The sequence below is a fragment of the Pygocentrus nattereri genome, chromosome 1 (assembly GCF_015220715.1).
Source record: "Pygocentrus nattereri isolate fPygNat1 chromosome 1, fPygNat1.pri, whole genome shotgun sequence".
Taxonomy (NCBI): domain Eukaryota; kingdom Metazoa; phylum Chordata; class Actinopteri; order Characiformes; family Serrasalmidae; genus Pygocentrus; species Pygocentrus nattereri.
This window is the reverse complement of record NC_051211.1, coordinates 22,142,340-22,161,954: the sequence shown is the minus strand read 5'-3', so window position 1 is coordinate 22,161,954 and position 19,615 is coordinate 22,142,340. Positions and strand designations below refer to the sequence as shown.

Here is a 19,615-nt window from a genome sequence, read left to right as displayed (position 1 = left end):
GTGTGGAGTCTGATATAACTTTTGATAACTTTATATTCTTGTACATTGATTAATAATAACCTCTATTATTATTATTATTATTATTATTATTATTGTTGTTGTTGTTGTTGTTGTTTAATCAATTACAACATTGTCTTGTCCTTCTGTTCTCTAAAGGTGCATGGCATCATTATACAATGAACCAAACTGGTCCACCAAACTGAAGACTGTGGAAGAGAACATTGTCCAAAGGCTTGCTGAAGGCAGAGTCAGTTGGTCACAGATGGGTCAAAAACTGGCAAATTACTATGCAAAAAATGAAAATTTCAGCCTGACAAATGTGTGGGCAGCACTGATTGTGTCTAATATGGTGAATGAGGTGAGAATAATTTATACTAGTCAGACAGAAGGGTTCATGCATATGTGCACACTGTCATTAATGCATACAATATGAAATTCATGTTGAAATTTCAAAGATTTCTATTCTCTCAAATCGTTGTGCTCAGCATTGTGATTTTAGAAATTAGAAAAGAATGCGAAGTAGAAGTATTTTCACTGGTGGTCTCAGATTTCTGGACATCACTGTAGGAGTCTGCATTTTCTGTATTTCACAGATTGATGAACACAAACTCACAGAGCAGAGGGCCAATTACACCAATGACCCGTATCCCATTTACACTGTGATTGACAAGCAGTGTAAATATGATACACTGAATGCAGGTAAATTTGTATGTGCATATGTGTGTGTGTGTGTGTGTGTGTGTGTGTGTGTGTGTGTGTGTGTGTGTGTGTGTGTGTGTGTGTGTGTGTGTGTGTGTGTGGAAAGGGAAAACCTACCATGATTTCTATTTGCAGATGTCTGGTTTGAGATCACTCCAGATGAGTCAGGTTATTCTCTCCCTGGAGCCTTTGTGGATTCCTCCTGTTGGGGAAGCCAGTTTAAGAGTGGAGAGAGGATAAAAGACCAGCCTGAGACTGACATGCTGTACCTGCAAGGTAACAAAACCATGTAAAAAATACAGTAACAAGGTAAATTGGCATCTATCACTAATGATATAACTTCATAAAGCTTTGCCCTGTTTTGTGGTACTAGACAAGGATGTCCACTCTCATCAGTATTTATGGAACCCCTAGCAATGGCTAACCAAGAAGTTGGCATTAGCTCATAACGCAGTCCTTATTGCCCACGTACAACAAGATTGAAATACCATCACATATGCACAGTAACTGCTGGAAGCCAGGAAAAGTTTGTTCAGTTTGTAGTCATGTTGTGAAGACCCTGACCTTTTCTCTCAGTGCTGTAATCTCACTGTTTTTTTTTTTTTTTGGAATTTGTACAGGACTCTGTGGCAGTGCCATCGCAGATATGGAAGAGAACAAAAAATTCCTCTATGAAGCACTAAAACAGCTGATTGAACGTATGAACCCCTCTCAGTTTATTAATCTGTTCATTTATTCCTCCTTTATTGAGTGTAACTCTTATTTACTGGGTAATCAGATTATGTTGAGCAACCTTCAACCACTAGACCATAGTTGACTAATGTGACAGAATGAGTCAGACGCATGCGAGTAAAAAGGGAAAGAGAGGCTTTACTGTTGAGTTGAGATCCAGAACCATAGTCAATACACAGCAAACAGTCCAAAATGGATCAGGCAAAAAGGCAGAGTTGAAAAACAGGAAAATAGTCAGAACCAGAAATACACAACAAAGGAGTGAAACACTCAGTAGCTCTATGAAAAGAAGCAATTCACTATAATGAATAAAGCTAAAACTTTATAATAACACTAATTAATGGCAATAGTGAAACAAATCAGTATTCAGGAGATTGTGAGCAATGACTGGAGCGTGAAGAAGGATCAGGAGTCATGTAATTCCCCAGAGGGTTGTGGGATAGTGTAGTGGGTAACACGTCTGTCTTCTATGCTGTAGACTGGGGTTCAATCCCCCCCTACACTACACCAATTAGAGTCCTTGGGCAAGACCCCTAACACTACCTTTGCCTACCTGTGTAAGATCAAATTGTAAGTCGCTCTGGATAAGAGTGTCAGCCAAAATGCTGTAAATGGGAAATGTAGTCCAAGGAGGCTTCAGAGCTGGAGGGACACGTGACACAACCACTCACTTTATGTTAAATGAGTCACAAAATAATGTTTCATATATTCTGTGTTTCTCCATCTTGCACAGAAATTGGATAAAAAGGGATGTTTTAAGAACAAAATTATGTTTTGATGATAAAGTCACGTGAAGTTAACTTTTTTTAAAAGATTGGTTAATACTGGGCATAAATTACCATACTCAGCTTTAAAGAACTGATTTTCTTTAAATAGTATGTTTGTTGTATTTGTTTTCTACTCAAAAAGGGTTCATGTTTCTCTTTGTACTTCCTCATTATTTTTCCTTAACTAGACATATTTGGATACACAGAAGAATGCCATACATCACAAATACCAGATGTGAAGAAAGGACAGCAGGCACTCTTAGCACTTGTGGAACTGAATCTTAGTGTGATCAGAGGGAAGGATCCTAGAATTTACCTCAATACCACAGAGGACTTACTGAAAGGTTTTATTCACCAACATACTTGTCCGAAAAACACATGCCAGTATGACTACACCATCTACCCCAACACACACAAACACACATCATGTAGAACAATTTCCAGTTCCTTGAGGTGGGTCTTTACTTGTGGACCACCCTCCATAATATGCACCAGAGGTTTTCACTCGGAGTCAAATCTTGTTTTTCTGCAACCATTTCTATGTGAGTTTGCAGTCATAAGCCTTCTGGCAGAGGCAGACAGATTTTTATGTTAATTTTCTTTGGTAGTTAGTAGAATTTTTATGCCACTGATTTTCACACAAGCCCCTGGACCTCCAGCAACAAAGCATGAATGATCCTACACCATATTTGATGGTGGGGATCAAGTGCTTATCATCGTAGGTGTCCCATGTGACGATGGTGCGCTTGACCAAAAATTTGGTTAAATATGATTATATTATGAGATTCCATTCCAATCACAAGGTCCAGGCAGCATTTGGTGGCTTTTCCTTTGAAAGGCTTCTTTTTTGAAACCTTTTTGTTTATTTTGTGCGCAATATGACCTAAGCACAATTTTATAATGATTTGAGTTGACAGCTCTTTAGTTTTGCTCAAACTAAACACCAAATTATTTTATATGGGGTTACCCTGTGTTTAAAGCTCAGGGAACAGGAAATAGTCACAGGTAACAACAGTGTCCCTGGAATTTTTTCCACAAAAAATGCTAATTTCTTGGCTTATATTTAAAATATTCTTTAGAAAAAAGAATACACCGTTCTTAAAGTACAACACTATTGTAGGAATGGTTTCTATGAGATAAATGGAAAGCACTTTTTCCAAATATCTATGAGAAACAATTACATCATTAAATCATCAGTAGTTTCTTAAGGGTTGCCAATAATTCTGGTGTGTGTGTGTGTGTGTGTGTGTGTGTGTGTGTGTGTGTGTGTGTGTGTGTGTGTGTGTGTGGGCATACACTGAAAAATCTCTTTAGATAAATATGATGAAATTGGAAGGATGACTTTGCGTCTAAAGAAGATGATGACATCAGAAGGGAAAATCACAGAGACAGAGTTACAGAATTACAACCTGGGTGTATGCAGCTTTATCACTGACCTGTTTCGGGGGCAGGGTTCTTGGTTTGGTGAGTAGAACCCTTCTATTGATACATTTTTAAAACAATGCACTCCTCTGCTGATTAAATTATACTAAGTCACAAGCCTGTGCTCTGTGCCTTTTCCTGAAACAGATTTACACATTTGCATGCTGTGCAAGGTGCCTGTCCCCCAGGCTCTGACGGTGGCTGCACCTGACACACAAAAAAACCTTGACAGTGTTCTGTGTTTCAGTTAACTAGTACTATCCTATAAGGTTATAATATGATAGATATTCAGTTACTGTCTGCCTCGTGCTGCTGTAACTGTTGTGATGACATGCTTTGTATATGATTGTTAATGCAGTGCAATAATCCTTCTTTAAACATCATCGACATTCAGGCATTTGTGACTGGAAGTTTGACCTAGATTTCAAATACATTTAAGTACAGTTATTTAATGAAACAGTAACATTTTCAATAGTCTACTGCTAACTGTACTTTCTCTAATTCTCTAATCATGTCTCTAATGATTTTAAGTGACTATAACTTCCTCCACAGCTGGCAGCTTTATCAGAAACCTTCCTCAATTATCAGCATCTGTCAGCTGTCCATCTAATCCAACCGAGTTAGATATTATGACCAAGTTCGTGGAGGATACTTTTCGATCTACTCTAGATAGTGTAAAATAGTACGGCAGAAAAAACTCGCCCCTTGGTGAAACGATCATAGTCAAGCTTTAAAACAGACTGCCAGACAACTAGAGTGAAAATGGTGCCTGACTAAACTAGAAGTGTCCCAGTCCGCCTGGAAAGAGATCCTTGTAGACTATAGAAGAGCTCTTACTGCAGCATGCTCAGTCTAGCTCTCCTCTCTCATAGAAAACAATAAGAATAATCCTAGACCACTATTTAGCACAATTTCTAAAATAATAGTGAACAGTTACTGAACCCCAGATGCCATTATTATGATTTTATGAATTTCTTTAGTGATAAAATAGGCAGAAAATTCAGAATATACAATTAAACTCTACAAACCTGCTGTCTTATAATGCCAGTCTAAATCTTGAGAATATTATAATCACTGCAGAGAGGCTGGAATTGTTTGTTTCTTCCACAAAAAGTCCTATTTGTATGTTATATGTTGTATGATCTGATTCCTACAGGTTTACTCAAGGAAATTCGGCCAGAAATAACCAAGCCTATTCTGTCAATAATAAACTCCTGTGTTGGCCTTGGATAGATCCCAAAAACGTTTTAACTAGCAGCAATTAGATCCCCTTTATATCTAACATCTTGGAAAAAGTGGTAGCAAAACAATTAAGCTTCTATTTATATAGGAATCATATACATAAAAAAATCTGTCTGTTTCTAGGCCACATCACAGTACAGAAACAGCACTAGTAAAAATTGTGAATGATCTTTTATTATTCTGTGACAAAGGAAATGTGTCTTTGCCAGTCCTCCTTGATCTTAGTGCAGCATTTGACACAGTAAACCATGCTGTCTTACTAGATATACTAAAAAACCTTGTAGGGGTAACAGGAACAGCTCTTTCCTGGTTCAGGTCCTACCTCACTGATTGCTATCAGTTTGTTAATGTAAACGGTGGATCATCTGTCCTTGCAAAAGAAAAGTATGGTGTTCCACAAGGCTCTGTTTTAGGACCTATATTATTCACAATATATATGCTACCACTGGGCACCATTTCTCAGTTGCATCAAACTTATTTGTGAAGAATCTGGGTGTCGTGACAGACCCTGATCTGTCCTTCGACGCATATATAACTAATATTACTAGAACAGCCTTCCTGCATGTAAATAACCCCCAAAGGTGTACTAAAGACATGTGTTTCATTTATTAATAGTTTAATGATTGATAGCATAAATTGTTTTTTTTTTTTGTTACATATGTATTTGTTAAAGGGGAACTTTTATTTTGAAGGTGATATTAGGCGCCACATTACGGCACATGCTAAAGTGATTGCCGTAAAACCCGTGCAATCTTCACCTTCAGATGCTGCTGCTGCCACTGCATAACCTTAACCTAATCAAATGAACCACTGCCCCACCTGGTTTATATGCTTTGTTCTATAATACTTTATACTGTAACGTCCTGCTGGACGTGTTGAAGGATGGTCGAGAGAGACGTTGCAATGAACAGTCGTCACCTTTATTGCGGGAGCTACACTGGTTGCTATCGGCTACAACCACGCCAACATAACAACGCAACGCTAGCATACGAGCTGAACGCACACACATACCGCAGCCGCTCTCTGGCACCTCTCACACCGTGCCTGCGCTCTCTCACCCCCGGCCCCCCTACGCTCTCCTCCAATCACATGCTTGCCTCATACCTTAAACACAGCAGTGCATCTAACAGTCAATAAACACAGAACAATACTGCAGATTCGCTACAATACTAACAATGTTTGCTATCCAGTGTTGACCAGAGGACGATGGGTTCCCCTTCTGAGTCTTGGTTCCTCTCAAGGTTTCTTCCTCTTAGGGAGTTTTTCCTTGCCACTGTTACCACTGGCATGCTCATGGGGGCTTGGACCCAGATTTTCTCTTTTCTTTTTCTTTCTGTAATACTGATTGTTCTGTAAACCTGCTTTGTGACAACACCTGTTGTAAAAAGTGCTATATAAATAAAGTTTGCTTGCTTGCTAATTCACTATAAAGATCTTAGTTGTGAGAATATTTTTTAATGTCTGTACTAGTTATTGTAGTTTAACCCAGACTGTATTAGAAATCTGGAGTCAGCCTCATTTTTTTCACTTAATCTTATTTTGTCAGATATGTGGAAGGCCATTGTAAGATCTTTGAAACTGCTTGCGAGCTGGACCTGGGGGACAACTTATGACTTCCTCTACAGAATGCAAGGTGGGAAGTTGACTATAACTAAAACAAAGTATGTGCTATATACAAATACAAACACACACACACACACACACACACACACACACACACACACACACACACACACACACACACACACACATACACAGTACAGCCCTCACATTTCTGCAAAAAAAATTTCATATCTTTTTTCACAAGACAACACTTTAGAAATGAAACTTGGATATAACTTAAAGTAGTCAGTGTGCAGCTTATATAGAAGTATAGATTTACTGTCCTCTGAAAACAACTCAACACACAGCCATTCATGTCTAAATAGCTGGCAACACAAGCAGTAAATCTATACTGCTATACAAGCTGTACATAGACTACTTTAAGTTATAAGTTTTAAGTTTAATTTCTATAGTGTTGTCCCATGAAAAGATATAATAAAATATTTGCAGAAATGTGAGGGGTGTACTAATTTTGTGAGATAATAAATATATATATATATATATATATATATATATATATATATATATATATATATATATATATTAGGGGTGCACTTCTTAGATGCATCAAGATGTGGACGTGAACGATTCTGAATCGATTCATAAATGTCAAACCACCTTGGGAGACATTTAATGTCCAATATGTCTCTGAGTGTGATAATGTTCTAGTATAGACTAAAAATATAAACGATCGCGCAGATTTAATTTGCTCTGCTTTAAGTTTTAGCTCAGTTATAATTTTCCTTCCATCTCTCCCAGAAAGCCTTTCCTCAAAACTAGAACAGCTTCTTGTAAAATGTCTCTCAATGTTTGGCTGTTTTACGAGGCTAACGTCACTTCTCATTCGTCATCTTCTCGTTCACATCTCCACCTTAAATTCTGCCTGAGGTGGCGAATGTAACTACTGCACCATTTAAGGTGTATCAGGAAAATGTGAAACAGAAGTGACGTCATCTTTGCAAGTTTTTAGAGAGATCCCGTCTCTCACTGCAGATTAAACGCACCAGAAAAGCAACTGCGCATATAAATGCGAATAAGTCCATTCATCTCTAAATATTTGTCTTTTCGTTCGCTACTGGCGAGTCTGCTTCTCAGTCGTTGAAAACCAGGGCTTTCACACTATGCTGCACAGTTTGGAACTGAGATTCAGCCTCCAGGCTCCAAAATATTTTACTCACACAGGAACCCCCTGAACTTAAAAAATCACTAAAGTAAGCGGGCAGGACACGGCTGTAACGTGCTGTGTGGACATCCTTGCCACTTGATCTTATTTCACCCTAACAGTGCATGTTATTGCAGATGTGTGACTGCACTGCCATTATATATATATATATATATATATATATATATATATATATATATATATATATATGTATATACACACACCGATGAGACTAACATTATGAGCACCTTCTTTTTTCAACACTCATTGTCCATTTTATCAGCTCCACTATCAGCTATATATCAGCTATAGCTGCACTTTGTAGTTCTACAGTTACATACTGTAGTCCATCTGTTTCTCTGATACTTTGTTAGCCCCTTTTACCCTGTTCTTTAGTGGTCAGGACCCCCATGGGCCCTCGCTAACACTCCACTTGCTTTTCACTCTATTATACACTCCTACATTGTCAGTCCACCTTTGTAGATGTAAAGTCAGAGACAGTAGCTCATCTGCTGCTGCACAGTTCGTGTTGGTCATCCTCTAGTCCTTCATCAGTGGTCACGCGACACTGCCCACAGGACGCTGTTGGCTGGATATTTTGGTGGACTATTTTCAGTCCAGCAGTGACACTGAAGTGTTTAAAAACTCCAGCAGCACTGCTGTGTCTGATCCACTCAGATCAGTGCAACACACCATCACCATTTCAGTGTTACTGCAGTGCTGAGAAGTATCCACCACCCAAATAGTACCTACATAAAATCAGTACCATATTGAGACCACAGAAAGCCACAGTGGATCACATGTAGCTTCCAGTGTACACAAGGAAGGGAAGCCAGTCTTTCGAATAAACACACAAAAAAGGTGAAGGCTAAAGGTTTGTTACCTCCGCTAACATTACTAACCTAGTCATTTTTCACGTCATATCATTCAGCTTGTAAACAGTGAGTATATGAAAGTAGGTAACTGGTTATAAAGTTTGATTAGTGAAAGCATCATTTCATTTCATTTGAATGAGTAGAGTGGAAAAATGAACTTTTTGAACTATACACAACAGTGAAATGAAGCCCCTACCCTACCTTCTCATTTGAATATAGAAAACAACCCTTTCATCACAGATGAGAGATTTCTAGATTAAGACACAGTCTACATAAGTTGAAGGTATTGTTTGTTCCTGTGTTATTAGTGGAATACATCGACCCCAGTGTCCTTGACTCAGAGACGAGACAATATGAGGATGCTGGACTGTTACTGAACTCACCCTATTTCTCAGTGTTGAGAAAAGAACGACACATTGACCTCATCATTTCCCTTGACTTCAGTGCAGGAAATCCCTTTGAGGTAGTACAGATGCATGCATGCCCCCCCCCCCACACACACATACACACATTAGGTTTCATTCAACTCAACATTAGGACATAGAGAGTTTGAACCCCACTGATCGCATAGCTGTCCACATCTCAGAGGCCAGAGTCAGTGCGAAACTGAGCAGGAAACAAATTCATTTCTTAACTGAGAAACTAGAAATAAGAGAACTTTAGGCTAGGTCAGAACAGTTTAAAGAACTTTTCATATCTGCTTTCCTTGATTTTGACTGATCTACATCACATGCATGACTGCAAGTAAAGATCAGAGCAAAATTAAGGAGAGCAGAGAGGAAAACTCAGCTTTGTAGTGAGGCGTGCATTAATAAAATCACTAACGATCAACAAACAACATTTACCTTTTAAAATGCAATGAAGCATGAGGTGAAAAGTGTGTTGTAATTTCACAAGGATATAGCTGGCTAACACACTGACAGAGTCAGAATGTTTGCTATAAAAAATTATTTACTCTTTGTCATTTTAAACAAACAATAATTCACATTGGGTTCAATGCATCTATTAATTCCTAGGTTTAGGTGTCATGTTAAAGCAGAAAAATCCTTCCTGGCCTTGAAAACTTGCAGTCTGTTTATTTACTTGCGACTGTTGATTGTTCAGCCAGCATCAGTTGCAAAGTTGAAAGCCTTACAATCCAAATGTGAAGGCTTTTATGATTTTATACTACTTTTTAAATACTATGGTGTTTACAAAATTAAATACGAACAGCATTTTGATGAGAAATTGCTGACTTTTCCCCAAGAAAATCAAATAGGTATTATAAATTAATATTTTGTAAATAGGCATGCACACTATATGTATTATTAAAAGTGTCTGTCCCGGGCAGGAACCTCTCAGGAATCTACTCCTCTAGAGATCTGTCATTATATCCACACCTACTATAATTTCAGCTGCTATTCATTTTAAGCTATATATCACTAAAATTACAGTGAACAATTGCGGCAGCTTCCAATAGAAGTGTTAAAGGACTATAGAGTGCATAGTGACACAAACAAATCAGTCACTTAATGACAACAGTAAAAACTGGCAGTTCAACCTAAAACAATTTAACTGGTTTTATTCAACAAAAATTTAGTGCAAAAGCAATACTTCACATTTTAACCACACTCTGCCTTATTTCACTGACAGTAAACAAGTCATTCATTTGTGTTAATACATTTTCTTGTTTTCATAGCACTGTATCACAGCATATTTACTGGAGTTAATACTGCAAAGAGAATTGCTTCTTGTTTTGCAGACGGTGGTTACAACTGCTAAAATGTGCAAACACCTTCAGATTCCTTTCCCTGAAGTTGTTGTACCAGCTGAAGATACAGAACCACAGGACTTCTATGTGTTTAGAGGATACAGCAAAGCTCCGACTGTGATTCATATCCCTCTTTTCAATGTTGTTAACTGCAAAGGTAACTCCAGATTATTGAAAATAACATTGTTGTATAATATATAATTGTTTTTGCTGTAATGCTAGTATACTGGGCTCAGTGGTGAATCGTCACTATGAGGCTGAAGTTGGCTTCTTCTTTAAATTTTCAGTCCTATCTTAAACGGTGCAGCAGTGCCTAAATGCTGCAGCAATAGGGTGGAAGATCATTTCTAGATCAAACACAGACATCTGAAGTTTCTATACGACATTCCATGTTTTATTTCAAACTTTTACTTCAAAGTTTATTAGCATAAACTTTACCTGTAGCAGTTTCACAGGAACTCTTTCAGAAGTGAGATCTAATTGGGTTGTTGTTATTGTTTTCTATTTCTAAAATAACGTTGATTAGGCTGCCATTCATATCCAGGTAGTGACCTTGAAATCAGGGAAAGGGAAATTTTGACAGCAAGCTGACTGGCTCGTTTTTGTGAAGGGCAGAACATTTCTCGTAAGCAGAGGTAACGTGCAGCAAGGTTGAGGTGGATGCATGTGCGGAGACAAGCGACATTTATCATGGGCAAATCCAGGGTCATTGTAACGGGGAGCGCGGTAGCGGACGCATGTGCTGAGATAAGTGAGATTTATTAGGGGCAAATCCAGGGTCATAGTCGAGACAGTCCAGGTTCGTATAGCCAACACAGACAGATTGGGGACAGACATGACATAAACCAGAATAACTGGCAAACACAAGGGGCAAACACAGGGCTTAAATACACGGGACAATGAGGGACAGGTGAACACAATCAAGGGCGGAGTTACAAAACAAAAACAAATGCACATGGAATGGGAGGAGCCAATCGTGACAGTACCCCCCCAAAGGCACGCACACCGGGGCCTGCCCAACAGAACAAAACCGACAAGAAAGCAAAACCCAAAAACAAAGACAGAACCAAACTAAACAAGGACAGGCACGGACACAGAAGCCAGAGCAGAGGCAGAAACGGGCGCAGAGGCAGAAACGGGCACAGAGGCAGAAACGGGCACAGAGGCAGAAACAGAACGGGAAACAGAACGGGAAACAGACACCGACTGAGAGCGGGCAACAGGAACAGACACGGACGGAGACACACCAGACACAAGAACAGACGAAACAAAACGAGGACGAAAAACGGAGGGAGGACGAGGAGGCACAACACAAAACGACGCCGAATGACAGACGACCGGAGACACAGGACGAGGGAAACAAGAACGCAAGACAGACCACGCAAAAGACAGGGCAACAGGAACCAAGACAGACACAGGAACGGAAACGGGTACAGAAACAGAAACAAAAGGCCACGGGATCAGGAGCTCCGGCTGGGGACAGCGGCTCCAACCTGGAGGAACAGACAGACACAGGACCCACTCGGCTGCTCCCAAGGCTCACTCGAGCATTTGGCAGCTCGCAGTGGTGCTTGAAAACGAGCCAAGTACCATAGCATGGGTTATCTGAATGCTCCATCCGTCTGACCCTGTCTTGCACTGCAGGTCGCTCCTCCCTGCAGTGGCGCTCAAGACGGGCAGATCCAAGGTGCTTACCTGAGCTCTCGTCGGCAAAACACAAGGCGGGAAGGTCCTTTGCCTTCTTACGAGCGCCAAGGGATTTGCTGTCTCCGGCTTGGTGGCGTTGGGACATGTCGAACTCGGGCTGCTTAGAAACAGCCGGAGTTTCGTCCCAACGGAACAACCACATGCCGGAGTCTCGCTTACCTGCTGCGTCCTGTGTTTGCCGGTCTTTATGTAACGGGGAGCGCGGTAGCGGACGCATGTGCTGAGATTTATTAGTGGCAAATCCAGGGTCATAGTCGAGACAGTCCAGGTTCGTATAGCCGAGACGGACAGATTGGAGGACAGACATGACATAAACCGGAATAACCAGCAAACCAAGACCGAGACATCAAACAAAGACCGGCAAACACAAGGGGCAAACACAGGGCTTAAATACACGGGACAATGAGGGACAGGTGAACACAATCAAGGGCGGAGTTACAAAACAAAAACAAATGCACATGGAGTGGGAGGAGCCAAATGTGACAGTCATGGTCAATATGGTCCAGGTTCAAATAGCCAATACAGAGAGCAGGAGGGACTGACATGACAAAATAAACACAGGCTAAACACAAAGAACTAATAGCGAAAGTACAACTCAAACAGCACAAACAACTCAAAGCGTAAACATCCAAACAACAGTTCAAACAGTACAAAGACCAGCCAAACAAAGGGCAAAGCACAGGGCTTAAATAACACAGGGTACACAAGGGACAGGCAGGAAACAGGTGGAGACAATCGGGTGTGGAGTCATGAAACGAGGGGGCTGGACTAGAAACTAAAACAAAAACACATGGGCCAAACCAAAACAAACGCACATGGACCGGACTGGGAGGGGCCAATCGTGACAGCAGACATATTGAGCATTACAAGATTTCCCCTTCATTTTCCAACCAGTGACCCATCTCCTCCTTTGTACTCTGACTGAGAAAAATTATTCATGATTGGACAATTTTCTGCTCGGCATTTGAAGAAACATACTCTTTCCTTTCCATCCTATACACGCCAATAGATATGAGCCTGATTCTATAGAATAAAGATGGGAAATTAGAAGTTAGAAGGCCTTCAGGGATCCCCTCTGATTGTACTGTGTATGATGTGGAGTGCAGCAATGCTCTAAAAAGAAAATGTCTGTTTCCTCAGGAGAAATTAAGAAGTGGGAGAAAATATATAAGACTTTTCAAATGAGCTACACTCATGAAATGATCACGGATCTTCTGGAGAAAGCAGCTGAAAACATCAAAAACAACAAGGAGAAACTGCTCAAGGAGATTATAAAAATAATTCAAGAGAAGAAAACTTATAAGCATGGAAAGATATGATGAGTGAAGTATAACACATCAACATTAATACTTCAAAAAGACATTTTAGGATCTGGGTAGTCAGTAAGTTTGGTCACACTTTATTTTGATGTTCCCTCTAGATGTTCTACAGATATTTTGCATATTTACTCATGATATTGAATTGATTATTAACGACAATATGGTTAGGTTTATGAGTAAGTGTTCAGGTTAAGAGTAGAATTAGTTTAGGGTTAGATTTAATAGAATCTAACACAATTTCAGTTAATAGATATTTAGATAAACATTAGTTAAAGACAGACTGAGCCTCTATAAAGCATCTACAGTGGGTCATCAAAATAATGTGAAAGTACGTTCTTTTAATGTGTCAGAAAACTAATAAATAATCATTGTCTTGTGTGTAATGAAGTAGTAATCACTTTTGTGGAGGATCAAATGTCAGAATATCAGTACAGAATAGCCACATTTGTCTGTTGTTTTGAAATCATAACTGTGACTTTCAGTTTTTGTCTAAACAAATCTGAAGTGTGGATTGTGTCTTTCTGTCTTGTATGCATTTGAGATTGTTCAGTTGGTGTCTCATTAAAAGATTATGATCATAAATGATTTATAAATTAAACATTAATTAGAAATCCTTTAAAAATAACTAAAAGTAAGTCCACAATAGCCAATAAAATTCCTAGATTTTTTTTTCTGTTTGGAAATCGAAAAACAACTCAATATCTGTCAGTTACTTGTTGTATAAGGTGTGTATGATGTAGTTGGGGGCCTATGTTTAATTGAATTTTATGCTTGGCTTATATCTGCTTTACAACAGTTAGCATGTGCTTGATTTTTATGAGCAATATTCTGTTTTTACTATAAATATTGCATGTTAAATTCCTTTTTATGTCTCATGAATTATTTACTTCACAAGACATTTCACAATAACTAGCTTTGGTAGAAAGATGGATGGTACATAAATAAAAAGAAAAGTGAGGATAACAGTAATAGTGTTCCCATATGACCCTACAACAGTGGCGTCCAAATCGTGGTAATGGCATTGTGGGTTTGATAAAAGTCTGAAGTCTGACATTAATTTTTATTTAATTTCATTCCATTAGGCATGTGTGATTCTGGTTACCATTTCAGTGCTGTGTTAGGATGAAATTCAAAAAGGAACCCTGCTGTGATTAGAGCTCTGCCATTAGTATTTGGTTATCTGATTGTAATGTTTCTTCTTGTTGTGCCACTGCTAAATAAAGAAAATATATGGATGATGTGTTGGTGAGCATTTCGTTATTTACTATTAAATTTACAAATGCAGATTTCTCTCACACACACGAGCCCTTTGTGGTTGCTAATGATGAAAGCTCATTGCTGTGCCAAGAACTCCAGAGTGACACACATCTATGTATGTACTAACACAACAATATTACAGAAGCACTTATGTAGCATGTGTGTGCAGGCAGTGAAAGAAAACTACACAGCAGGAAGTTTTACTCCTTAAAATGCCTTGCTCATTACAAAGGCTTATTATTCAGTAACTACGGACTACTAAAGTAAAGTTGTCCTCATGCAACTACTAAATAATTTTACATTTCATAAGCATTTTGACTCAAATTTTCAATAGGGCTTTAGATTTTGGATGTTACTAGCCTTGGAGTGTCATGGATTCAGTCTTATTTAAATGATCAAAAGCAATCTGTGAGAGCTATTGAGATGCAGTCAGTCCCCAGTATTGCCACGTACGGTATTCTACAGGGGACAGTACTTGGATCACTTTCATTACGTATTTATATGCTCCCACTCATTGCATCATTCATCGGCATACCAGTGTAAACCAAATTTACATGTGTACAAAGCCTGACAGGCCATCCACCTTGAACCCACTTAATAGTTAAGTCATGGATTCATAGCAGTTTTCTAAAGCTTAACCCTGATAAAGTTGAGCACTAGTGGTGCTCAGAATGTGTGTTAAGTTCCATTTTGTAAGAAAAAGAAATTTGATTTGTTTTTGTCACCAATCAAAAGCATTTTGCTCTCTGCAAAGCTCTGCCTTATTTTCCCAGTCCTCCAATCACCGTCTAGCAGCAGTTGCTGTCCACCACTACCTCAAGGCTTCTGTTTGTTCTCGGAGGATCTGTGAAAGTGAGATGCTATCCCTGATAAAGCAGAATTTGCCCCATTTCTACCCATCCAAAACCAAAATATTACAATTTGTTACCTGCGAATTTGGTACTTATAATGATGTTCTACCACAATGTTAAAATGGACATTGTCAGAATGTTGAAGCAAATGCCTACCTCGACGCACTGATCACATGAAAAGTAAGTCCATAAATGATCTTCAAGCTTTAGTTTAGGGTACAACTACATGTACATGATGATTCCTCTAAAAATCTACATCTGAAACATGAGCAAAATTGTTTTACACTCTACAGCTTGATGTTCACTTTCCTGTTCAATTTACCTGCTTTCTTTTTTGTTGGTGACACATGTTGATCTTTTTTTTATTTATTAATTTTATTTATTAATTAATTGCTTTGTGTCTTGTTATGGTATTGACAATAAAAGTACTAATTTTTCAATGTTCAAATGTCCATATTTTTGTCAAAACAGTACTGGACACTGAATATTATATTTCTCAGTAGAAAAAAAATGAATGGACCAATAGAAACAAACTAAAAATTACTTGGACAAAAAGTCTGGTACCATTGACTTACGTTAAAGCACGTTTTTTCCTTCTCCTGTAAAGTTACTATTTTGGAAATACAAGGTTTTTTTTTCTGACAGCAGCAGTTTGCTAGCTAACAATGATGACAATAAAGATGAATAACATTGAAAAACTCACTGTTATAATGAAATTTCCAGCTAATAGAAAAGATAAATAAAACTTTTTCCTGTCAAACTTTAAAACCAAGGAAGTGAAAAGTAGCAGCAAAAAAATAACAATAATTCACTTTACCTTTAATTGTTCAAAAATTTAAAATTAAATTTAGACAAAACAGTGCAGTCTCTGCTTTCTACATTCTGTGGATTGTCTACATTGTGCTGAAACTAAACTCTACAATAACAGATCTTTAATGAAATGGAGGTAAGTCAGCATCTCTCTATGCTCCTGTGAGAGTCTCGCTCTCCTCTGTGATCTGATATTCCCCACAACAGAGGAGACGCAAAGTGACGAACGTTTATGGCTGAGGAGTTTCCACTTCAGATGCACCAACATGGAGGATGCGCTCCCATAGCCAGCTAAGGTCGGCTTTACCAGCAGCACAACTATAGTTGACCAAGTCAAATAATCGTTGCACCCCTATATGGTCTTTTTTTCTATTTTTCTCTCCTAACATGTAACCAGTAAATATGTGTTCTAATGCACAGAGTTACACAGACCTGATTCCCACCATGAACTCAGATTAAACTTCTGCAATCTATTTCTGCACTTTGTAGTTTTGAATTCATCTGAACCAGACGCCAATTTCTAGTCATGCACGCAGGAGTGTTTGTGTGCAATGAGAAATTAGTGTGGTAATAGGAAACGTTTAAAGTGTTAATTCTTATTCGTGGCTGATACAGTATTTTCTTTATGTCTGTGGCAGATAGCTAAATGGGAAAGTTTGGGGTTTAAGGCTATTGGCCTTTATCAGAACATGTTGGTACCTGTAAAAAATCTGATTTGTTGTGTTTGGGTATTGGATTATATACTGGATTTTAAAGACTTTTGATGATTGATTGCTCATGCCTGTGCCAGCCAAGAGGGGGCACTCTCACTGTACCACTCTTCATTCGCCATAAAGACACAACCGAGTTTGTCTTTTAATTATCTTCCCTTTTACACGTAAAAACACACAAAACAGTCGTAGCAGAATTTTGTACTTGATGTGGAATTTAATTGAGTAACCCAAATCTATCTATCTATCTATCTATCTATCTATCTATCTATCTATCTATCTATCTATCTATCTATATATATATATATATATCTATCTATTATTTAGTGTTGATAAAACTGCATTGAAAACTTTCTAGTTTTTATACTGACTTTGGCTGTGGTATTCTGGACTAACAGAAGAAGCTTGTGTTTTTGTGATCAATTTTCTATTGATAAATGTACATGGAAGAGACATTATATACTACATACAATGCATAACAAAATCACAAAATGTGTGAAAATGTTAATATGAATGGACCAGTGCAAAGGCTCATAATTACTTGGAAAAATGTTTGGTTACATTGACTTACATTACAAATAAATTATCTTTTTTCTTTCTCCTGTAAAGTTTTCTTTTTGGAGGTAAGGGGTTTTGTTTTCTGATGTCAGTGATATACGGAACAAACTTATGTGGTCAAACACAATTAACAGTTGTCAAACCCAATATCCCCCTCACCTTCTCAATGGTGATAAATACACACCCCCCACCCCTGGATCTTTTCCCACAAAAAAAAAAAAGTCCCAAAGTTTTATTACACACTTCTATAAGCTAAAAATAGCTGAACCAGTTTGCATTGAAGTCCCTGTAGTTACTGAATAATAAGCCTTAGTTTTGAAATAAACCTGGGAGTAGTGGTATCTGAGCTCAGTATCTGACCTCAGGACAAGCTTTCTCTCTAACCTATTGGTAACCAGCGAAGATACTTTCTCTAGATAGACAAAGCACTTCTTGTAAGTCGCTCTAGATAAGAGTGTCTGCTAAATGCTGTAAATGTAGAATTTTAAGGGGTTAATTTTAAGGGGTTTTAAGGGGTTAATTAAACCTATACCCAAAATCAACCAAACCATATCAAGCACAAAGTTGGTTTCTAACAAAAATCAAAGTGTCTGACCAAAACACATGATTATTTTCTTTGGTGTCTGCTAGCACTATGGGTAATCAGGTAATTTGGTATTGCTAAATATCCAGCCATGTGGAAACAGCTCACTAGAGAAATGTGCTGTAAGTTGACTTCCACACCCCACACATAATAGTATCAATAACTGCCCGATAAGAGGCGTGATCGAACAATGGTTTACTGTACACAATTTATCAAGACTAATGTGATGTTTGGGTGTGCCCATACTTTTGGTTGTGTAGTGTATGTGAGCATTAATGTATGTCTTTTTGAGTGTCGTCATAAGTGGAAGAAAACTCCAGTGTTCTTAAAATCATGCAGATGTGGGCCAGCAGATGATGCAGATGATGTTTACATCAACCCTCAGAATTGTTGGTGCCAGATGGGCAGGTTTGAGTATTCCTATTATGCTGATCTCTTGAAATGTTCTCGCACAACGGTCACTAGAGTTCACTCTAGTGGTGCAATAAAGATAAAAAAAAACACTCAGAGTGCTACAGTTCTGTGGAATGCCTTGTTGATGAGAGCATGAGCGAGCTGACAGAAGGGCTTTGGCAACTCTAACCACTCTATACAATTTTGTTGGGCAGAAAAGAACCTATGAATGCACAAAATATAGAATAGGTAGATAACAAACTTTGTGATATGATAATACAGCATGTCACAAAGTTGCCTCAAACTGTTTTTTTTTTTTTGAAAAATTTATATTATGAAAAATGTACATTATGCAATCATGTTAACATTTGCCAGAATCTCAAAAGAATGATTCCAACATTTTGTGAAATCTATGCCACAAAGAATTGAGGCTGTTTTGAGGCCCTGCCCAGTGTTAGCTTGGTGTTCATAATAAAGTGATTTAAACATACCTTTGGAATTATGGCCAAATATTTCAACATTGGTCTCATCAGACCAGACTTCAGTTTGTTTTTCAGTGGACTTGTACAGATTATGGGTTACATTGAAGGTGGAAATAAATCTTTTTTCTTTCTCCTGTAAAGTTTTCTTTTTGGAGGTAAGGGGTTTTGTTTTCCGATGTCAGTGATATATGGAACAAACTTATGTGGTCATCACTTATGTGATCTTATGTAATCTGAAATGAATTATCTTGGTCTGATTTTTTACATGACAAAAACCTGGCAATTTAACAAGGGTGTGTAGACTTTTTATATCCACTGTATATTGTCTATATAGTAACAAGTTACCAACTGTAGCCTTGTCAAGTGATTAACAAGGTTAATTACTTGCTTGTTAATCCTCTTCTACTTGCTTATTTTCCTGAGTCATTTACTATCTTATCTTATTTTATCAATCATACTTTACTCTCAGCTATAAAGAAGCAGTTTTCTGATGTAGAACAAAACACACTCTCCTCCACTGTAGCTATGCTCCAAGGTAATAGCTAGCTAATGCACTTCATTTAAAATCAGCAAGGGTTTAATGATTTAACTCTTAATGTACATTATAGTCATTTATACTAACCCCTATTCAATTTTAAATAGATTACTCATTATTGTAGCCTTATAGGCATAAGTGCCTGAGGAGTCGAAAAAA

At 38.2% G+C, this 19,615-nt stretch overlaps 1 protein-coding gene across 1 annotated transcript; it reads left to right on the top strand.

The window, feature by feature from the left end:
• The first annotated feature begins 346 nt into the window (after positions 1 to 346).
• Positions 347 to 14,383, top strand: LOC108443836 (cytosolic phospholipase A2 gamma-like). Its single transcript, XM_017724704.2, has 7 exons — positions 347 to 358; positions 594 to 699; positions 835 to 975; positions 1,320 to 1,397; positions 8,810 to 8,964; positions 10,243 to 10,408; positions 13,099 to 14,383. The coding sequence occupies exons 1-7, from the start codon at positions 347 to 349 to the stop codon at positions 13,275 to 13,277; spliced, it is 837 nt and encodes a 278-aa protein (XP_017580193.2). The 3' UTR covers positions 13,278 to 14,383.
• Positions 14,384 to 19,615: the final 5,232 nt, after the last annotated feature.

Bases quoted from the DNA above. Each gene is read 5' to 3' on its own strand.
- LOC108443836 (XM_017724704.2), top strand. The intron at 976-1,319 runs GTAACAAAACCA...GAATTTGTACAG, and splicing joins TGACATGCTGTACCTGCAAG to GACTCTGTGGCAGTGCCATC. The intron at 10,409-13,098 runs GTAACTCCAGAT...CTGTTTCCTCAG, and splicing joins CAATGTTGTTAACTGCAAAG to GAGAAATTAAGAAGTGGGAG.